Below are 18,865 nucleotides of genomic sequence, written 5' to 3'. Positions count from 1 at the left end.
CACTTGAAGACCTGCAGTAATGAAGTCATTACTAGCATTAATAATGCAGGATCAGCCAGTCAGTGGGAACATATATTCAAACTAATTCAAGATTTCATCTAGCATCATGCAGATTTTTGTATTGCAATGCATAATGTCAAATTAAGCGATAACGAGGGTGCACTGAGCGTGCAAGAAGATATTCTGACTGTATGGAATGTGGTCACCTGGCATCATGGGATTCTCTACACCTAGATAAGGTTTGTCAGTATTGGCTGTAACTTTTCAGCAACAATCACAGGAACACAGTGGGCATGAAAGATGGTGCCCTTGCAGTCTCCCCACTGTTCCTGGAATGGCAATGTTTACAGAACACCACCAGAAACTCTGATCGTATGGTGTGCATAACAGATCAGACCTAACGTATTGTTACAAGCAAACAGGCTACGCTGCCCCAAACCACAGAAACCTTCAACACTGGGCAAGACACACACACTTGCTTCCACGCAAACAATGCTCCGGGAGGTATGCCATGTTTACTTCTTGTTTTGCAACTTTAACAGGTGTTGCTTTCAGTAATTTAAAATGCTTTGAAAAGTGTCTCCATTGTCAGGTGTGAAAATATCTTGCCAACAACAAACGCCATCCCTTCACACAGGTGGTCTTTCCAAAGACCCAAGGCAATTATCTTCGGCTGTGCTTAGATAACCCAAAATCTAAATCCTTACAGCACAGGTCTGGCACAGCAGCTCGAGAAAGCCCAGAGATTAAAGAGATATGGCTCAATTACATGAGCAGTTTTATAAATCAACTGAAATCAAAGGGTATGATGTCGAAAGAAGAGATAAAAAAGAAAATAGCACAAAAAAATAGAACACACAGAAACACATTGTTTTGTGCTCCTCGCTTTCTCAGTGCAATGTGATGGACTTTACCTGTTATAAATAAACTGTTAGTCATGCATTTTAATTAATTTACATTGTGAATAATCCGACTGAAGTGATTTATTCAAGTGATAGAATCCCAGCAGGTGTTTCTACAGGGAACAGCAGACTCTGCTTCCATATGCCTTCCTGGCTTCCCACGACTGCAGATTCACGTTCACATTTAATCTACTCGTATCATTCATTCTCGAACAGACGCATACGAGGAGGAGGCTTCTCCTGATAAATGATACCCTGCCTCCAGCCCCACAGTGTGGGCCGCAAGGCGGGGCCAATCTGTTCTCATTGTGTGGTGGATGGCACTGAAGCAGCCGTATAATTAATCAAGCTACCTTCCTCCCACCACCGCTTATGCAAAGAAAAGTTTTCTAAAAATAAAACCATTGAAGAACGGCAGTTTATTTGATCTCGGTAACTGGAATCCAGTCAACCCAGGACGTCCGCAATCTTTAAAAACTTTTCATGGCTTGATTTAATACTGTATCACTGTTCAAGTTAGCTTTGCATGTCTAAAATATTTTGTTGTTTTGTTTAACTTCAGTTGATTTACAATACAGGACAGGAAAAACAGTCTGTGTATACAGGAGAGTCTAGTCAGTGGATGTAATAATGTTAATTTAGAACCAAACTTACACTTTGAGCTTGTCTGGGGAACCCTAAATGCTGGGTCTGAACAGCCTTCCTCATTCCATGCATGTCCCGTGACGTGTGGCTTTTGTATTCTGTAAGCCCTGCTTACTCTGCGTATAAAAAGGTAGAGTAGATGGAGCTGGAAGAGTTAAAAGGTCACACCTCAGTCCAAGCACTTGGGATTGTCCAGATAAGCTCTAAGCAAGGTCAAGTCAAATTCAAAAACAGAAAATAATAACTCATTAGTGAAGTACCAGAAGCCAGGACCTCTCATTCATCACCAGGGCTTTTCTCAGGATATATCAGTAATGGCAGCCTTTGTTTGCTGTCCATTTCTTTGGTTCTGAAAAGTAGATCTATAACTTGAAATCATGCATTTTCACCATGACTGCTGTGTAAACAGTATGCCATGTGAACAGTATGTTTAAGGTGTGAAGATTATATTTGGAGTAAAATGTGTTATTTGCACAGCACGCAACCGCATTCAATAGCAGATTCCCAGTTGCCTGAAAAGTAACTCAAAATAATGTAAAATGTGAGGCAAACTACTATAAAAATTATATATGAGCCACATTATTACTGTACATGACCCTCCCACCCCCTTGATTCCAACAACCAGAAAACCACGAGGACAAAGCAACAGTTCCCCCTTAAACGTATCTAGCTGTTAAAATCCAATCTACAAACACACTTATTCACTCTGGCTTATGACCTTGATGTCTGGGGATGTGGTTGTGATTGAGCGGGATGGGTTTGGGTTTGTTTTTTGTTTTTCTTTTCTATTAATTAAAAATGTTCGGAGGGTTTCCATCACAACGTTTTATAATTTTTTTTACGGTTTTATTGTTAAGTGCCTCGGGGTTATTTGTTTTAATATTAATCCTATTACATCATTAGTGTTCAAGGTAACATTAAAGTACATTATTAGCTTTGTGTTCTGTGTAAGCACTTCAAATCAGTTCAACTGTATCATGGTGCTAGTTTTACTGCACTAATGTTTTTAAACAGTGTGTATTACTGATTATTTCTTATAAAGTGAAAATGGATCTGATAAATGTTGGTGCATAAATGTTCTGCAAAAAAATCCTATAGCATTAATCTTTTAGGGATTTATTTTTTAATGGCTTGTTTCACAAATCTCCAAAGTCTACTCTAGTTTTGAATACTAAACCACTAAGGGACTTGCTATTGCTCCAGTCACAGAGTTGGGTATCTGGTTATAAGCATAAGTTACAGTCAGTCCACAGACTCCCCTTTATGCTTTCAGAAAAGAGAGACCTCCAGCCATAAATAAAACCAATTCTGTTGCTCTTACATCCTAGTAAAAAGTCTTCACTATAGTGCCAAACATGCACTTAATTAGCTTGATGTGGAGAAAGCAAATGCTGCCCCAGTGATTATTTACCTTTTCAAGGGGCAACGAATCCAAGTAATGAACTCACTGTTTTTTTCTTCCTATACTCAAGCAGCAACTCTCATTTTTCATTCCAGTGTTTTCACCAAAAGTAATTAAGCATATTAACTGGAATTGAACGACATCACACATTATTAAACTTGAAGCGATTTGGTTTAATGGCGTTCTAAAGATTGCCTGTTGTGAAGAACAACTTTTTGTTTGCTATCATGAATGTCTAATGCAGTTAGACTGAACACTACAGTAATGCTGGGGGAACAAAGAACTACAATATTCTGTTCTGCAAAGGTTCCCAATGTGTTGTATAACAAAAAGGATATACAATTCACTGACAAATGACAATTTGTGATTTGATAAAGTACCTTTCACCATAATGCACCAGTACGTTTTAGAGCTTGACAACTAAGTTCTGAGTAAGGGTGACACCTATTCATTTGGTCCGCTCCTTTTGAATCATTACAGCATCAAATTACAGCAATTAGTTTGTAAATGAAAAGCTAACCCCAGTGGAGGAGGGGTGTGTGGATTTATGTATTCTTCTTGTGCAACAACACCTGACTTCTGGTACAAGGCAACTGAATTCAAAAGCAGCCCTTAATGAATTGAAAACAACTTATTCTTATGCATCGCCTGACCTGTGTGAAACCAGTCATCCCCCAGTCATTATCCCAAAGGAATGCAAGTCCACAATAAATTCCCAACAGAATTAGCAAATTCCAGACATTCCCTGCTATGAAGGCCTCTGGGCTAGCACTAAATCATTAAAATGCTTTTGTGTGGAAGCATTAAAGCATACTTAGCTACCATAATAATAATAATAATAATAATAATAATAATTCCAGTAAATCTTACTCATTTCTCATACTTTCATCTGTAAAAATAAGCACGCATTATGTATTTGAATATTTAATGGCTTTTTTTTTCAGTCACTAATAAATTACATTTACCAGTTGCTCGATCCAGATCCTATAGAAGCTCATAAGCGTCACGAAGAAAAAAGAAAAAATGATTGCGTTATTACAAGATAATATTGCGCTGTTTTGTACTAACGATTTACAATAACACCACTTACGTCACTATTCCCATTCAGTCTTCATTTTGCTTTAAAATGGGTTGCATGGTTGTACAGTATTTAATGATTCCCTGGTACACAGTATTTATTGTATAGGTAAAACCCTCAATCTGCACCCCCACACACTTTGCCCGCCATTACAAGGAAGGGTTCCCTGCTTTTTTCTCTCTAGGGCTCCGGACACACACGAGGTTGAAAATCTCATGCCTAACTTATGTGATCACGAAATGGGCTGAATGAAAATGTGCATTATAGGGCAGCAGTGTGGAGTAGTGGTTAGGGCTCTGGACTCTTGACCGGAGGGTCATGGGTTCAATCCCAGCTGGGGGACACTGCTGCTGTACCCTTGAGCAAGGTACTTTACCTAGATTGCTCCAATAAAAACCCAACGGTATAAATGGGTAATTGTATGTAAAAATAATGTGTAAAAAATAATGTAATTGTATGTAAAAATAATGTGATATCTTGCGACAATTGTAAGTCGCCCTGGATAAGGGCGTCTGCTAAGAAATAAATAATGTAATGTAATTAATTTACTGCAGCAAGAATATTATGTATTAGTGAAGTTTTTTTCAAAAAATCAAATATACGTTATAGTAACTGTAACTGTGTGTGTTTGTGCACACCATATACAGTTTAGATATATATATATATATATATATATATATATATATATATATATATATATATATACTACAATATATAAAAACACATACACGTGATTATACTCGCTCACTGCATGTGGGTTTCTAAAGAGTCCTATATCTTTAGATAATAAACCAAGTCCATGCCAATTCACTTTTGGTTTACTCAGTGCTGGGTTACAGTCTCTGAGATTTCATTGCCATGTAATTAAAAATCAATAATGTAATTACAGTACAAATCAGACAAGTAATATACAGCACCACTGTGGCTAAGAATGGCTCATATTTCACCTGACCAGTCACTAACCTAATAACCATCCAGCCTGCCCTTGAAATGCTATTAGGTATCTGAATTATAAAATCTCGTTCACTGCTGTGCAAAGCTGTACACAAACACATGCACAGCAGAGACATGCTTTTAAAAAAAGAAAGAGAGAAAGACAACATGCAGCAGATTAGGCTGGGTGATGTACCAGTCACCCTCCTACCACTCCCCACTCCCCACTCCCCACCCCCCAACAAACCCCCCTTGGACCCTACCTTCTGTGTGGCAGCTGGAGGACAGGATGGTGCTCGGAGGTCTGAAGATGTAAGGCAGGTAACGGGAAAAGCATTTCATCTTTTCTTTTTTATTATTATTACAAAGCAGCAGCTTCCTACCATTCAATCCATCTGAGCTTAAAGAGACACCGGGAGAGCTCCCTACTACTACTGCATCACTTATTCAACGCTTAATCCTCCCTGCATGGCAGGAACAGCTGGGGGACCCGAGTGATCTCTGTGGATAGATGCTCTCGCGTTCATGGTGTCTTCCCCAGTCGCTAGCAGGAAGCGGGGCTGTGCATTCCGGCGTTTTCTAACAGCGTTGCTTCTGGCTTCTAGCTGCTGCTGCACTAGAGAACTCCAAAGTCCCAGAGCATGTATAGGCACACACACACACACACACACACACACACACACACACACACACAGCACAGGATGTATCTTCACTGGCTCCTACCCATCACAGCAACAGAATTTGCTAAGTAAGCAATTGCCTGTAAACAAACTGTGATCAGGACTGTGCAAGCGCTGTGGCTGTGGCTGCTGCTGCTGCTTCATTTACCCGACCTGCCCTTTGAGAGAGAGAGAGAGAGGAGAGAGAGAAAGGGAATACTAAGAAAGCAATAGGGGCTGTAGTGGCTGGATGCTACTTTCATCAAAGTAAATCAGAGCTCTCTTGGTTCTGCTGAGCTGGGCTGCAGTTAAAGCTATAGTGTCTCTAATAACTGGAGAAGCTACTGTAACCCAGCTATTTAAAGCCATCATGTTTTATTCAGGTAAAAAAGGCACTGCTTTCCCTTTTCTTTTCTGAAGGTTCTCAGGCGAGCAGCTGGGAGATCAAAATGTCTCAGTTTTTCCCTTGACTTCATTTGATTTTCATTTACACAAGGCACCCACTGCGAATGATCTGAGAGTGACGGATCTAATCACCGCCACTGTCTTTTTGAGACCCTTTGTGTACCAAGTTTACGAAAACGTCTTGAGCTACTGTCTGTAAAAGCCAACTACATTCTTAAATCTTTACACAGGCAGGGGAACAGTCGTAAGGATCCTTTGTTTAAATGTCAATTAAGCAGGGTTATTTCATAAGAGAATGAGATAGCTGTGAGATGTAGTAGGGTAGCACGGTTAAAAAGCGTGAATGAAATGGATACCATTAAAGGCATACCACCATTAATTAATGAAATAAACACAACACATAAAAACAAACACGCTGTTGTGTGCTTTAAATTGTTCACTGCTTGGTCAAGCAGGGGAACTCACTGAAATATACTGCAGTACAAAGCGTTATCCAACTTTCATTCTTAACATAATGACACTATACTAACACCAAGCTGAGACACTAACACCAAGACCGACACTGTGTACCCTGACTTTCCTTGGAGGTTGACCACCCATACAAACTAACCCACATTCCAACATCTACCATGTCAGAGATGCCATTCAGTGAAAAAGAGAAGAGCAGAGTAGCACAGCTGCCCAGCAACCAGAGACTGGTGAGCTACTAGGGCAAGGTGCACCTTTTACGACTTTAATTATCATTTTTAAAACATTTCAATGAATTCACAACTTTTACGTATAGTGCGTGCCCTGAAGACAACAGTAATGGCACTGATACTCACTTATACAATGAATGATGTAATAGGCCCTTAAATGTGAAATTTAATTCAATCTTAACTATATTCTTTACACAGATTTATAGCGGCAAAGTACAGGTTTTTGCTATAATCTATTTTATGAATTCACTTGCAGGCCATAAACCCCCATTAATCTCCACCTTCATGGTGAAAAGCAGACAGATGCTTTGCTTTTCGATGTAAAACAACACAAAACTTGAACTGGATCGTTTAGACTTGAGACAATCAAGCCGGTTCTCAGTGGTATTATCTCAGGGGGATATTCATACACAACGGTACAGTTTCCAAGCAGGGGTTTTGAATTTTAAGACCAGTTTATGTGGGCTACAGCGCTCCTGTAATGTCACTCACATGACTGCACTGCTTCCCTGAGCTGTCTTCATCAATGCGCACAGTACTAACATGTCTGGAATCCATCAAACTTGTCCTTTTTTCTTTTTTTTATTCTTATTATTTCTTTGATATATTCCTCTACATTTATTTTAAAGTCCGGTCAATGTTTTGAGAGACAACCACACCTAAATGTTTCTGTACAGTACTTATTTAACCTTTTCTGTACCTTTGACAAGAGGTCTCTATTTTACTGTCTCTCCCAAAGTGCCACTGATGTCTGGAAATTATATTCCCTACACATTTATATGTGCAAGCGATCAGAATTTAACAGCGCTGTTTCTGAAAATAACAGACGTAGTCATAATAAACTGTTACTACAGACTTCTGACTTCTGATCTGAATCTGTATGTTATTAGTAAAACGCATGAATGCATTTTAACAGAACAACGTACTGTAATAGTGTAGTTGCCTTTGTGTGTCTTGAGGGATAAAAGATTGTTAGGTTGGAGTGGCCCTCAGTAGTTGACCATGGGTTTGATCCCACAATTCCCTTAGTTTCAGTGCTTGACAATCCTTGACAAACCATCTCCCTTATACCACCATGAGCACAGGAGCTAAAAACCATGGCATTGCAAATCTTGAAACGAAATCTAAGGACAAACAAAGACTACACCCAGCAGTGCAATATTATTTGAACACAAATGATAATGCTGGAATTTATTTGTACACCCCCAAATATAAAAATATGCCAGTCTGAGTCACACAATATAGTATGGAGTGTGATACAGTGAAATGCTTTACACCCACAACATCAAACCACTCAGGCTGAGTCGATTTTTAAGTGTTTACGCGTTTAAGTCACCTTATAGCACTGTAATTAGTCTACAAGTGTAATAGCTACATTGTACAGCTACAGGTTTAACCACAGTGCACTTAATGCAACTGTTAAAAGCCAAATGTATACAAAGCCTCACTCACAAGTATATGTAAAAAAAAAAGAAACAGTTTCAGTTTACAGGAACAAGATCAAAACACGACTTTTATACTTTAAACAATGCTTTAATACAAGGAAACTGACTAACGGGGGTTATAATTAAAATGTCGCTCGGGAGACAAATGGAGGAAATGCTGCGGAACCACAGACAAAAGTGTTTGTATATATCTGCCTTCTTTTTGTGAGAGTGAGCCAGCTGGAAAGAACTTGACAATGCACACACCCTGTGGAAGTATCAGGAAATGTTGAGGTGAAGATCGGTTTATAGCCAGCAATGCCCAACTCTCTGTAGGCAAGGAGCCATGTTTTTCCTGCGATAAGCAATTTGGGGTTAATTGGAGGTTCCAATATAACATAATCAAGGTCACAGTTCAGTGCATTCATTCACCACTGGGGTTGAACACACCTATGACACCTTGCTTCAAAGTCAATCGGTGCTTTAGACATTTTGTACTACAGTACATGAACAGCAAGGAGTTCTTTCAGAAGGTAGAATTGATTTTTTACAAAATCAAGAGAACAATAAAGTGCACACCTTTTTTAATATGTGAAGCCACATAGTAACTTGCAAGTGGCTTAAGCGGTAAGCACAGTAATAAAAAAAAATCTTCAAATGTGTTTTAGCACAAGTACTTGGACTGGTATATAAATATTTATGATTTGCTCATTTCATCTTTAGCATCAAAAGAAATGTAAAGCAATTTGAAGTTCAGGCAGGAAACTTACATGACCAGATTTCTGAATCCAGTGCTTTGTATTCGGATTCAAACTGGATTTTATGTACCATGTAAAAATGCTGACTCTTAGGTTTTCTGATCCTTCCATTCTGGCAGAATCCAATTGTCTGTGACTGGGGACTACATCACCAGGATTTCAGAACATAATTAAATGGGAAATTAGCAGACTGACACATAGCAATCCAACAACATCTGAAAAACCAACATTAGCAATCCCATTGGTTTAGTCAGGATCAGAAATCAACAAACGCTGTCTGATGTTTTCAATTAAACTACAGAAGCCCCCAGGGGATGTAAAAAAAGATTCTTCAATGAAAAATATAACCAATAAGGCCTTACCAGCTTGTCTAGCTTTTTGACCAAAATACTGTCATATTGCAGCATTATCAGCAATAAATAATTAAAACGCAAAAAAAAAAAAAAAAAAACCTTTAGGGAAACCAAAATATTAAGGCCTGATGACATTATGTATTGCTGCTCTCTTTTCCAGGTCCACACAGCAATTTTGTAACATTGAACTCATAGGAATGCATTGCCAAGCTTGAATTTAAACAAACACACAAGAGAAAAGACATATCTCTTTTTAGGATGCGCACCACTAGCAAGCAAACAGACAGTGTGTTTACATGACCAGATCAATTCTGATCTGTGAAAAGGAATTTAGATTTCAAAAGTCAAGTAAACACAGTGCTTTTGGAAAACATAGAATTCTGAACACTATAATTGTCATCATTTTAAATTAGCTTTCTTGGCTGAATTCAATATCCCAAAACATTTTCGGACATCTTAGATAAAGATGTGTTACTCGTAAAAAAAAAATGTAATACATTAATCAGCAGTGATGTATTCAATTCATAGAGGTGACAACCAGGAAAGACTTAGTGTGGGTATTTCACTACCCTACAGACTACAGTAGAGAAACAGGTTTTACTTATCCTGTCATTGAATTAGTACATTAGTAGTAGAGTACCAGAAATCTGAAGTACTCAAATATGTTTTTTTTATTTTTAATTAAAATGTTCCCCCTATAAGACTACAGAGGTAATTCTGCTGCTGCCTACTATACTTATGATTAAAAAAAAAAAAAAAACATAATCAAAAAAGAGCCATTTACATCACATGTCTACATGAAGCGCCTGTGGTTCACACTTTGGTGCAGAAATGTATATACAGTACTATGCAAGCAAAAAGAGTGAGCACTATGAATAATACATGTTGAAACAGGGCATGATGGTTAATTTAAAAAGAGCCATCCAGCAAGTGAACTCTGACCTTGTTAACCTAACCTTCCCTAGAGATCAAGTTTTCCTCCAGCAAGTAACTAAAGATGCTTAAAATGTGTTATTCACATAACAAGTACTTTATTTTTGCCTCCCTCCCCCACAAACCAAGTGTCTGAAGATGTAAGAAACACGGTTCTTTACATCCAGTTTGAATGAGTTACAGTCGTTCTAAAATAAAAAATAATAACAATAAGAATAATGTGTGCATGTAAACGGGCAGTTTTGTGTGATGCACTGCCATTATGGAGTCTGACTTCTGTAGTGAAATTCAGGGTACCATAGCTGCTGATTTATTGAGTGTATGCCATCAAAATCATACACCCAGGCAACAGCTTGTATAACAGTGTGCGCCTGGCTGTTTCACATTGTTTTTAAGAGGCTTACATGTGGTGTAAGCTGATATAATTGCTTGCTTGTGAGCTATGCAGGTAATTCGTTTATAATTGTATCTTGCACAGGCTTCTACGAATATTGACCGAAATGGAGGCCTTCCTTACTTTAATAAACCAGAGAATAAGAATCGCTTTATCACAACCAGCGCGTAACACTCTGAACAGCAAGCTGTGGAATGTGATTACTTCCTCAATACTTCTCAATTACACTGGGTTTCATAAAGGGCAACTGTGGAGACTGATAGGTTTAATATGGAATGATTTATACAAGCCAGTGATGGGCCATATACAAATCTTCACTGATCTTTTTAACGAGGCATAAGAAAAGCTTGTCAGTATAATTGCTTGATAGATCACGTTTTCATGGGATGCATAATTTCAGTTGTTTCCATTTTAACTGTAACGTAGTACACAACAACCATTTTCAATGTGTAGAAAATGCTTTTAAAGTGGCACCAGGCAACTACACCTGATTATCGAGTAAAGCACTAATTAAGCTCAACGTAAAGCCTAAAATGGCTTAACCCGCTATGCAACGGGAGTCTATTAACCTATTAATCAATATTAATAATTTAAAATCCTCTGACTGTTTTTTATTTTCTGTTCAAGCTTCAGTGGCCTGGTTTCAAGACTCCAGTGCAAACTGACATTTTAACAGGAAGTGCTTCTGAAACTTGTCACCAGTGTTCTGAATTAATTCAGTTTCAGCTTTGGAGACTGCAGAGGGCAATCAGCATCCCTCCCTGTAACAGAAATAAACGAGAGCCACCTGCCATTGATTCATCGCTTCAAACACTCCAGAACAGGCGTACAAATAGAAACTGAGTTATAAAAATAGAATGCCTTTTTAACCTTCTATATTAATGCTAAAATTGAGTTTCCTTTCTGTTGAATACACTGTTGTTCTGTATCGTTCTCTATTGCGGTTTCTGCTCAGATAATGTTTACTAACCAATCAAAAAAAATAAATGTATTCTGATTCTGGAGAAACAGAAACAACATTAGAGAATTATACAGGTATTAAATACGATATTAAATAATTTATAATACTCAGGATAACTCAGAATCGGATTTGGCTAATGAGGTTCTGAGAAGCAGCCATAGTTTATTTCATTTTGCATACATAAATAATATTTTTGTGTAAACATTCCTGACAAACTCCGTACTTCCTCACTGTGTGTTTCCTTGTGCCACCTGTTGATAGTGCACATTAGTGAATTCATTCTTCACTTCTGAATCGATCACAGTGCCATCTTGTGAAAACACCTGACATTCACAGTGCAAGCTCAACTGTAATAGTTGAGTGTTTTTGTTTGATTGTACTTTTAAACAGGAAAGTGTTCTATTTCCTACACAAGATCACCAACTGTCATACTTGCTTCACTCTAGCTAGTGCCATAACTTGAGGTATACTCATGTAATAATAGCATAGAACTACAGGGCTGATTACAGCCGACTGTAGGAAAAGTAGCATCCGAAAATCAATCTACTTTTAAGCAGCCTGCGGCTTATAAAATGTCCCTGGGTTTTCAAAACTGAAATCTAATTTATTTGGGGTTTTATCCTGGAGTCATCACCATAGCAAAGCTTTGCCTTCCTCCCCCATCTCGCATCGTTTAGTGTTGCTACACAATGTATTCATAAACATGAACCTTCTGAACGGTTTATTTTCAGCACTGATGAATATTTATCATGGTATAACTAATCAGGATTGTTTTTGTTAAGTAACCTGGGTATACCACCGTGTGCACAGTACCACATTACGAGACACTCTTCAAGGTGTTGCAGTTTTACTTCAACGGCTTTAAATTTGTTTTTAAGCCATATTTTGGCATAACAGGAAATCAATAGTGTCATTGCTAATCACAAGCAAGCCTTGTAGCCAACGTATTTTCGTGCCTTTCAATTTGCAATTCAACAGTGTATTTGTTTAAAGTTCCAACATATTCAGCAGCACAATGGGGAAAAAAAATATTTGTGTGCTTTGTCTGAACCTCAACACATACCAGTGTTTGACCCGTGCTAATTGGGCCTTTTGTTTTTATAAGAAAACACTTGTGTTATACAAACAAGATAACGAGGTAACTTCAAATATCATTTACAGTGTGTTATTTGTGTATCATTAGCCTACGCCAGGTGAACATTATGGATCCAAGCTGTTCATTAAAGAGACTCGGTTAAAACACCTGTTTTGTGAGCTCATCCACTCTATAAACAGCATACTGTGATTATAACTTTACTTCTTTTGAGTGTAAACCTTACTAATTATATTAAACTCAATCACTCTGTATGTGAGATGCAATTCCACTGTGAATGACCTAAGAAACATAGCCGGTTTTATTTCCTTAGTCTGATATCTTCACACTCCAGTGTAGTTTATGGCTGCTCATCTGCACAGCCAAATAAAAGCATCACGGATACAGAATGGTTGTTCTCTGCATGGTGCTGTTACTTTAGTAGCTCACCCCCCTTAGGACATTGCATCAATTAAAACAGAACCCACACTTTAGCATCCTATCAGGGAACATGAATGGAAATGTTACAATAAGCGATTACACCTTCATGTGTCATTTCACATTAGAAAAGTCTTGTATAATCTCCCTCCAGTATAGAATAAGAAATGCCTGCACACACACTGGAAATACAGTGCATCACAGATTTCTAGCAAATTTATGACCCATCACGATTTAAGCATCAGGGTAGTATACTGTGCTTGAAGAGAGAAGTCAGCTAGTCTTCCCTGAGTGGATCAATGCAGGTTTCCATGGAAACAGCTTGAAGTTCAAGAAACTGGCAAATAACAAGTTTTTTTTTTTTAATGAAATAAACAACTTGCTAACAGTAAACCCAGCAATATATATATATATATATATATATATATATATATATATATATATATATATATATATATATATATATATAATACCATAGAATAATTAATCCTATTAAAAGTTTATTTCTCTTAAGCTTTTCAAGCAACAGCTTGCAGTTTCAGCCCCAAAAGCCCTGTTGAAATTTGCCATACATTCTGCAATTTATTGCTTTCTTTCTATGTAAAGATGTTGTAAGAAACCAAATAAAAATAAGTTATCTTTTAATATATTTCTATTCTATACAAATTTCCAAACATGTATTACTAGCTGTATGAATATAGCAGTAAAGAAAAAAGATAACACATATATTGCATTCGTGCACAGGTTACATACAATCTTACAATTACTACTAGTGATGATATAAAAGACTATGGCACAATGATATTGTCATTTAATTAAATTTTTTTGGGGATAAAACTCAAACATCCCAATAACTTACCTTCCGTGACGTGTACCTCAATGGTACCTTTCACCTGAGCAAAGCACCACTGCGGGTCCTTTGCGTTGCCTCCAAATCCTGCGTGAAACAGGTGTAAAGTTATAATTAGCCCATCGGTGTGTATACCTTGCAAACATATAGGCAGGAATATGCAGGTGTCATACCAGGGATCATTTTTCCCGACGAAGGTGTTATTTCCTCTGCTGTCCGTAATTAGTTAATTCTCCTAAATGGGCGTGGGTGTGACTTCTGCATCGATACCTGCTTGTTTGCAAATACTGTAGAGATGCTCTGACACTACCAGTTTAATCTCATTTCAAAATGGCGCAAAGAGAGCCGTCAGTCCACCTTTCCACTGCTGACTGAAGATGATACAGAAACAAGAGCACAGGAGACACGCGCAGCCTGCTTTGCTAAGGGCTCGTGTCAGATAAGAGAGTCGCGCAGGAGATCTAATCAGGCTGCGTAGTCGATAGGGTTATTATTTTAATTGGTCGATGCAGTTGCGTCTCGGAGTGATAGTAGCTGGGTGTCGAGCGTGGGATTGCGTTCATGCATCGTCCTTGGACATAACAGGTCCAATTAATTAGTGACCTCGATAGTTACAATATCACAGCGACACAATGGATACAAAATAAATCAATAAAAACTTCTTCTGTTTAATTAAACACGATTAAACTGGAATACAGAATCCTATTCAATTCACTTTTTTTTTTTTTTTACCAGTATTGTATACTACAGTGTTACTAGTGTTATTAATATTATACTATTAATATACATTTGTATTCGTTGAAATATCGCTCCACGGTTATTTAATGTCATTTTTTTCACTCAATGTTTGTACTCAAGCAAAAGAATGAATTAGCCAGCGCCTCTCAGATTCTGAGTGAGAGAATGAAACATGAAATACTGTTTTTGTTGCACCTAAAATATGAACCCTATACTGCAGTTTTGTGGTTGTGAAATGCATATGCAATAGAAAGTGTTACATACAGACAGACAGAAAGCCTCCATACACCCGGGGGTTAGGACACACTTAGTAGCTAGCTGTTCCCTTGTCATAGGCAGGACAGTGCAGTGTTGCCTGTATAGTACTATACTGTACTCTTTCACACTATGATTTTTACAACAACTACACTTTAGGCAGGGTCGAGTCCTATAGCAGGCACATTAAAAAAAAAGCTTGTTTTGATGACAAATAGGTTTCCAGGCGTGTTAATGCAGGAATACATTACCAAGTGTGAAAATAACAAGGCGAGGTGAAGAAAATGTCAGTTATCTGGCTGCGAAATGGATTCTTACTCAACAATCCTCGCAGTTTGTATTTATTTAATCAGAAAACTGTATTCATCCCTTTAGAAAGGGGCTCTGGTGGGAGTTACAGATTTAATAGAAGATGCTGCTGTGTGCTGTGGTGCAAATGGAGTTTTAAACTTGATGTTTCTTTGCTATAGAATGTGAATACTGTTAAGATGTTGTAGGTTGTGTGTGAATTGCTTGCACTGTTTGCTTGCTAACTAGTCAGTACCACTGTGCTGGAGCCCAGATTTATGTCAGAATAGTACTGGCAGTGATATCAGTGATGGCACTGCTTTTTTAAGAGAAACTCACCTCTGGGCCTCCAAAAACTGGAAAAAGTACATTACCAGAAGAACGATTGCTAAACAATGAAACATTAATATTATTTATTTCTTAGCAGACGCCCTTATCCAGGGCGACTTACAATTGTTACAAGATATCACATTATACATAATTTCACATTATACAGATATCACATTATTTTTACATACAATTACCCATTTATACAGTTGGGTTTTTACTGGAGCAATCTAGGTAAAGTACCTTGCTCAAGGGTACAACAGCAGTGTCCACCACTGGGGATTGAACCCACAACCCTCCGGTCAAGAGTCCAGAGCCCTAACCACTACTCCACACTGCAACATGTAATCGTGATCAGTAATTTAAAAAAAAAAAAAAAACATACAAAGATATATCTTGCCCTTGTGCTATTTCTTGTTTTACCAGTTTGCTTCATTATTAAGTGAATGCAGTATAGATCACATTGCCTTTTACCAGGAGTCTAATAAAATATCATTTGTTGTTTTAAAGACGTGCTGATGGGGACAAGTAATAAAACCAGAAGATTAAACTGCAATGTACAGCTGTGACCACAAGAGGGAGATTCCAAAGGTATTGCTGCTATTCTATCTTGCGATCATTTTTTATAGGCAGTCTAAAAGTTGGCAAACGTTTTAAAAAATGTTTTATTATTGCCGTTGTTATTCCTAATACCTTTCTGCACAGCTAATGAAGTGGAATGCCACCTTTAATATTATTCCGTGTACTAATTCTTTAGATTTTCAATGTTCTGCGAGATGCAGTATCATGTTATTCTTAGCTTGGAGTTGTGTGCTGGTGAGTGTCTGCTGTAGGAGTTGTCAGTCTGTACAAGTCAAAACCTAATCAATAGCCGTGCCATTTAAAAGACTGTTGAAGATGACTAATACAGAGATTAGTGTCACACGGCATTGTCTTGCTAACACACCGTTTAGGAAGGAGCAGAGTGGCTGCCTTCATATCATGAACAGCAGCTGATGGCCTAGTCATGGACCCTTTGTTCTTCATGGTATGTAATAATTTAAAAAAAAATATGTCTTTGGGTCTTCATATTTTACATTTTGACAGTCTGTGTCTTCTGCTCTGATATGAATAAATGTGCTTTTGTTTTGTCTTAATATACATACATTGCATCCTCCAGCTTTCTTATATGAGGAACTGTTTGTGGGAATTCATAAATGAAACCAATGCGTTTTGATAATTATGAACATTTTATTAGAGTAACATTTTAATTGCACATTACTAGTGAACAGCATCATGACATGTTATAAATTGTTTATAGGTTTCTTATAAAGGCATTAGTTACATTCTTACAGCACTGCATAGCTATATTATTTCATTATTATTAATCGCTGTGTAATAGTGTTTATAACATGCTTTATAACACATGTATTAACACATTTGTATCAGATACTTGTACAACTAATGTATATTAAGGAGGGGCTATAACATAGATGATAATACGGTACGTTTAAATTAGAGATGTTCATATTCTGTAAAAAAAAACATTCATTATGTAGCATAAGTTTGTAATGCGCTATTTTTCTGTTGAATTCTTTTGTATTGCATTATAAATACATGCTTTTGCAGTCATAAAGTGCATTTAGTAAATCAAGCAATCTGAATCACTCAACTGACTCACATACATTTTGAATGGATTAAGAAACCAGTTTGAATACAATGACAGAATGATTCTTGAATCTAAAAAAAATGACATGGAGAGGCAGAATGGAAAAAGATAACTGCTGAGTGAAAGGAAGCTGGGATTACATTTGAGAGTTTTTTCAGATTTTTTTGAGCATGCAGTCTTATTCTACACTTTTTGTAACTGACCATGCATCCTCTTGTAATGATTCCCTCGTCCTAGCACAGCTATGGCCAGAGGTTTTGCATCACCCTACAGAATTAACTCGTTTTGCTTCATAGTCGAATGACACCTGCTGAATAATGTTACGTTAACATATTGAATTAATACTTTGTAGTTTTCCATATGCTGACAACAATTTAATAATTTCAAAATCTAACATGAAATACTGTACTACTATTATGGCTTCCGGTAGACTTTTGCAATAGCATTTTGTAGTTTCTTTGATTACATGTTCATATAGATTTATGTCACAGTCCTAAAATTATAGGTGATGCAAAACTTTTGGCCATAGCTGTATACCCTGTAATGATCAAATTACTTAGTTCTCCATTGTAATCATTTGGAACCAAAAAGAAGAACTTGCCTGTGCTTGTTTCTGTAGTCTTTTGTTACAATTGATGCTATGATAAGCATCCAAGCTGTAGAACTGAGCTCCGTGGGTCGGAGTTGATATTAAAACCCATGGAATTCAGTTCTCAAAGCTGAGAGCTCATTTCAGTTCTTATTTTCACATACCTCTTCAAACTAGTTTTCAAAAATGCTTCCTTCATTGCCTGTCGATGCTGGTGTGCAGAAATGTCTTCGATATGTTTTCTTTGTATTGTCAGAGAAAAAGGTTAATCAGAGAAAAAATAAAGTTATCAGTGATGATCAGGGCACACTGGGAAAATGTGGGATAAACCCCAGCCTCATAAAAACATAACCACAGCCTGCTTCATACCCCACAAAACACACATGTAAAGAACCCACACAAGCCATGATCACTCCTTACACCAAGTCACACGCATGCACAAAAACCACGTGCCCAACACACATTCCATTGAATATGAGAGCCTCAATCTCTCTGTACAAGTTGTTAATCGGACAAATTCATTATCTATCAGAGTAAATGATTAAAAAGTTTCACAGTGCACAGCGAATAATAGCATTTCTCCCCAACAATAGACATATTTTGACTTTTGAGATGTTACAGGTTTTCTTACTGTGAGTATGCAGAATGGCCATGCATTAAAAATAAAAATAAAGAAACAAACACACTAACAGAAGAGATATCTCACCATAGCTGGTTGTAACACCCACTTCAGTGCTGGTACGAAACTTTCAAAAAAGTCTTTAGACTGCCTCTCTTCCTGTTACTTCATGGCTATATGTGTTTCGTCTCATCCAATAACAATGCACTACAATATACCTAATTTCCTCTTCCTGTCACATGATTGTGGTCATCTGCATCATCAGTAACATCACCACAGTAGTCATGTTGAATATTAAACAATTACACCACATACAAAACTGCTGAAAGCTTCATGAAGTCCAACGAGCTCGAGAAATCTCTCCATTGAAAGGCTCTGTAATGAGCAGTTTACATGTGCTGGGTATTACATCGAGAGCTGTGAAAACCAAATGCCTTGCACAAACGGGTTTTCTTCTTTTTACTTCACAGGACTGTGGTGTGTTGGTGCGTGGGTT

The 18,865-nt window shown here is 37.6% G+C and overlaps 1 protein-coding gene across 2 annotated transcripts in view; it reads right to left on the bottom strand.

Annotated features, from left to right (window-relative positions):
* LOC117413316 (serine/threonine-protein phosphatase 2A 55 kDa regulatory subunit B beta isoform-like) overlaps positions 1–14,423 on the bottom strand; it is an 86,957-nt gene extending 72,534 nt beyond the window's left edge. Inside the window, exons 1-2 of one of the 2 annotated variants that reach the window (XM_034908711.2) lie at positions 14,079–14,423; positions 13,915–13,992 (exon numbers count right to left, since the gene is read on the bottom strand). In XM_034908711.2, the coding sequence (XP_034764602.2) occupies positions 13,915–13,992; positions 14,079–14,088 (88 nt within the window). In that variant the 5' untranslated portion in view covers positions 14,089–14,423. Of the gene's footprint in view, positions 1–5,223; positions 5,776–13,914; positions 13,993–14,078 lie in introns of those variants that run through there. The other variant, XM_034908712.2, reaches the window with a different exon arrangement.
* Between the last annotated feature and the right edge of the window lie 4,442 nt (positions 14,424–18,865).

The sequence above is a fragment of the Acipenser ruthenus genome, chromosome 23, assembly GCF_902713425.1.
Source record: "Acipenser ruthenus chromosome 23, fAciRut3.2 maternal haplotype, whole genome shotgun sequence".
In the NCBI taxonomy this organism is placed as follows: Eukaryota; Metazoa; Chordata; class Actinopteri; order Acipenseriformes; family Acipenseridae; genus Acipenser; species Acipenser ruthenus.
This window is presented reverse-complemented; position numbering and strand designations above follow the sequence as displayed.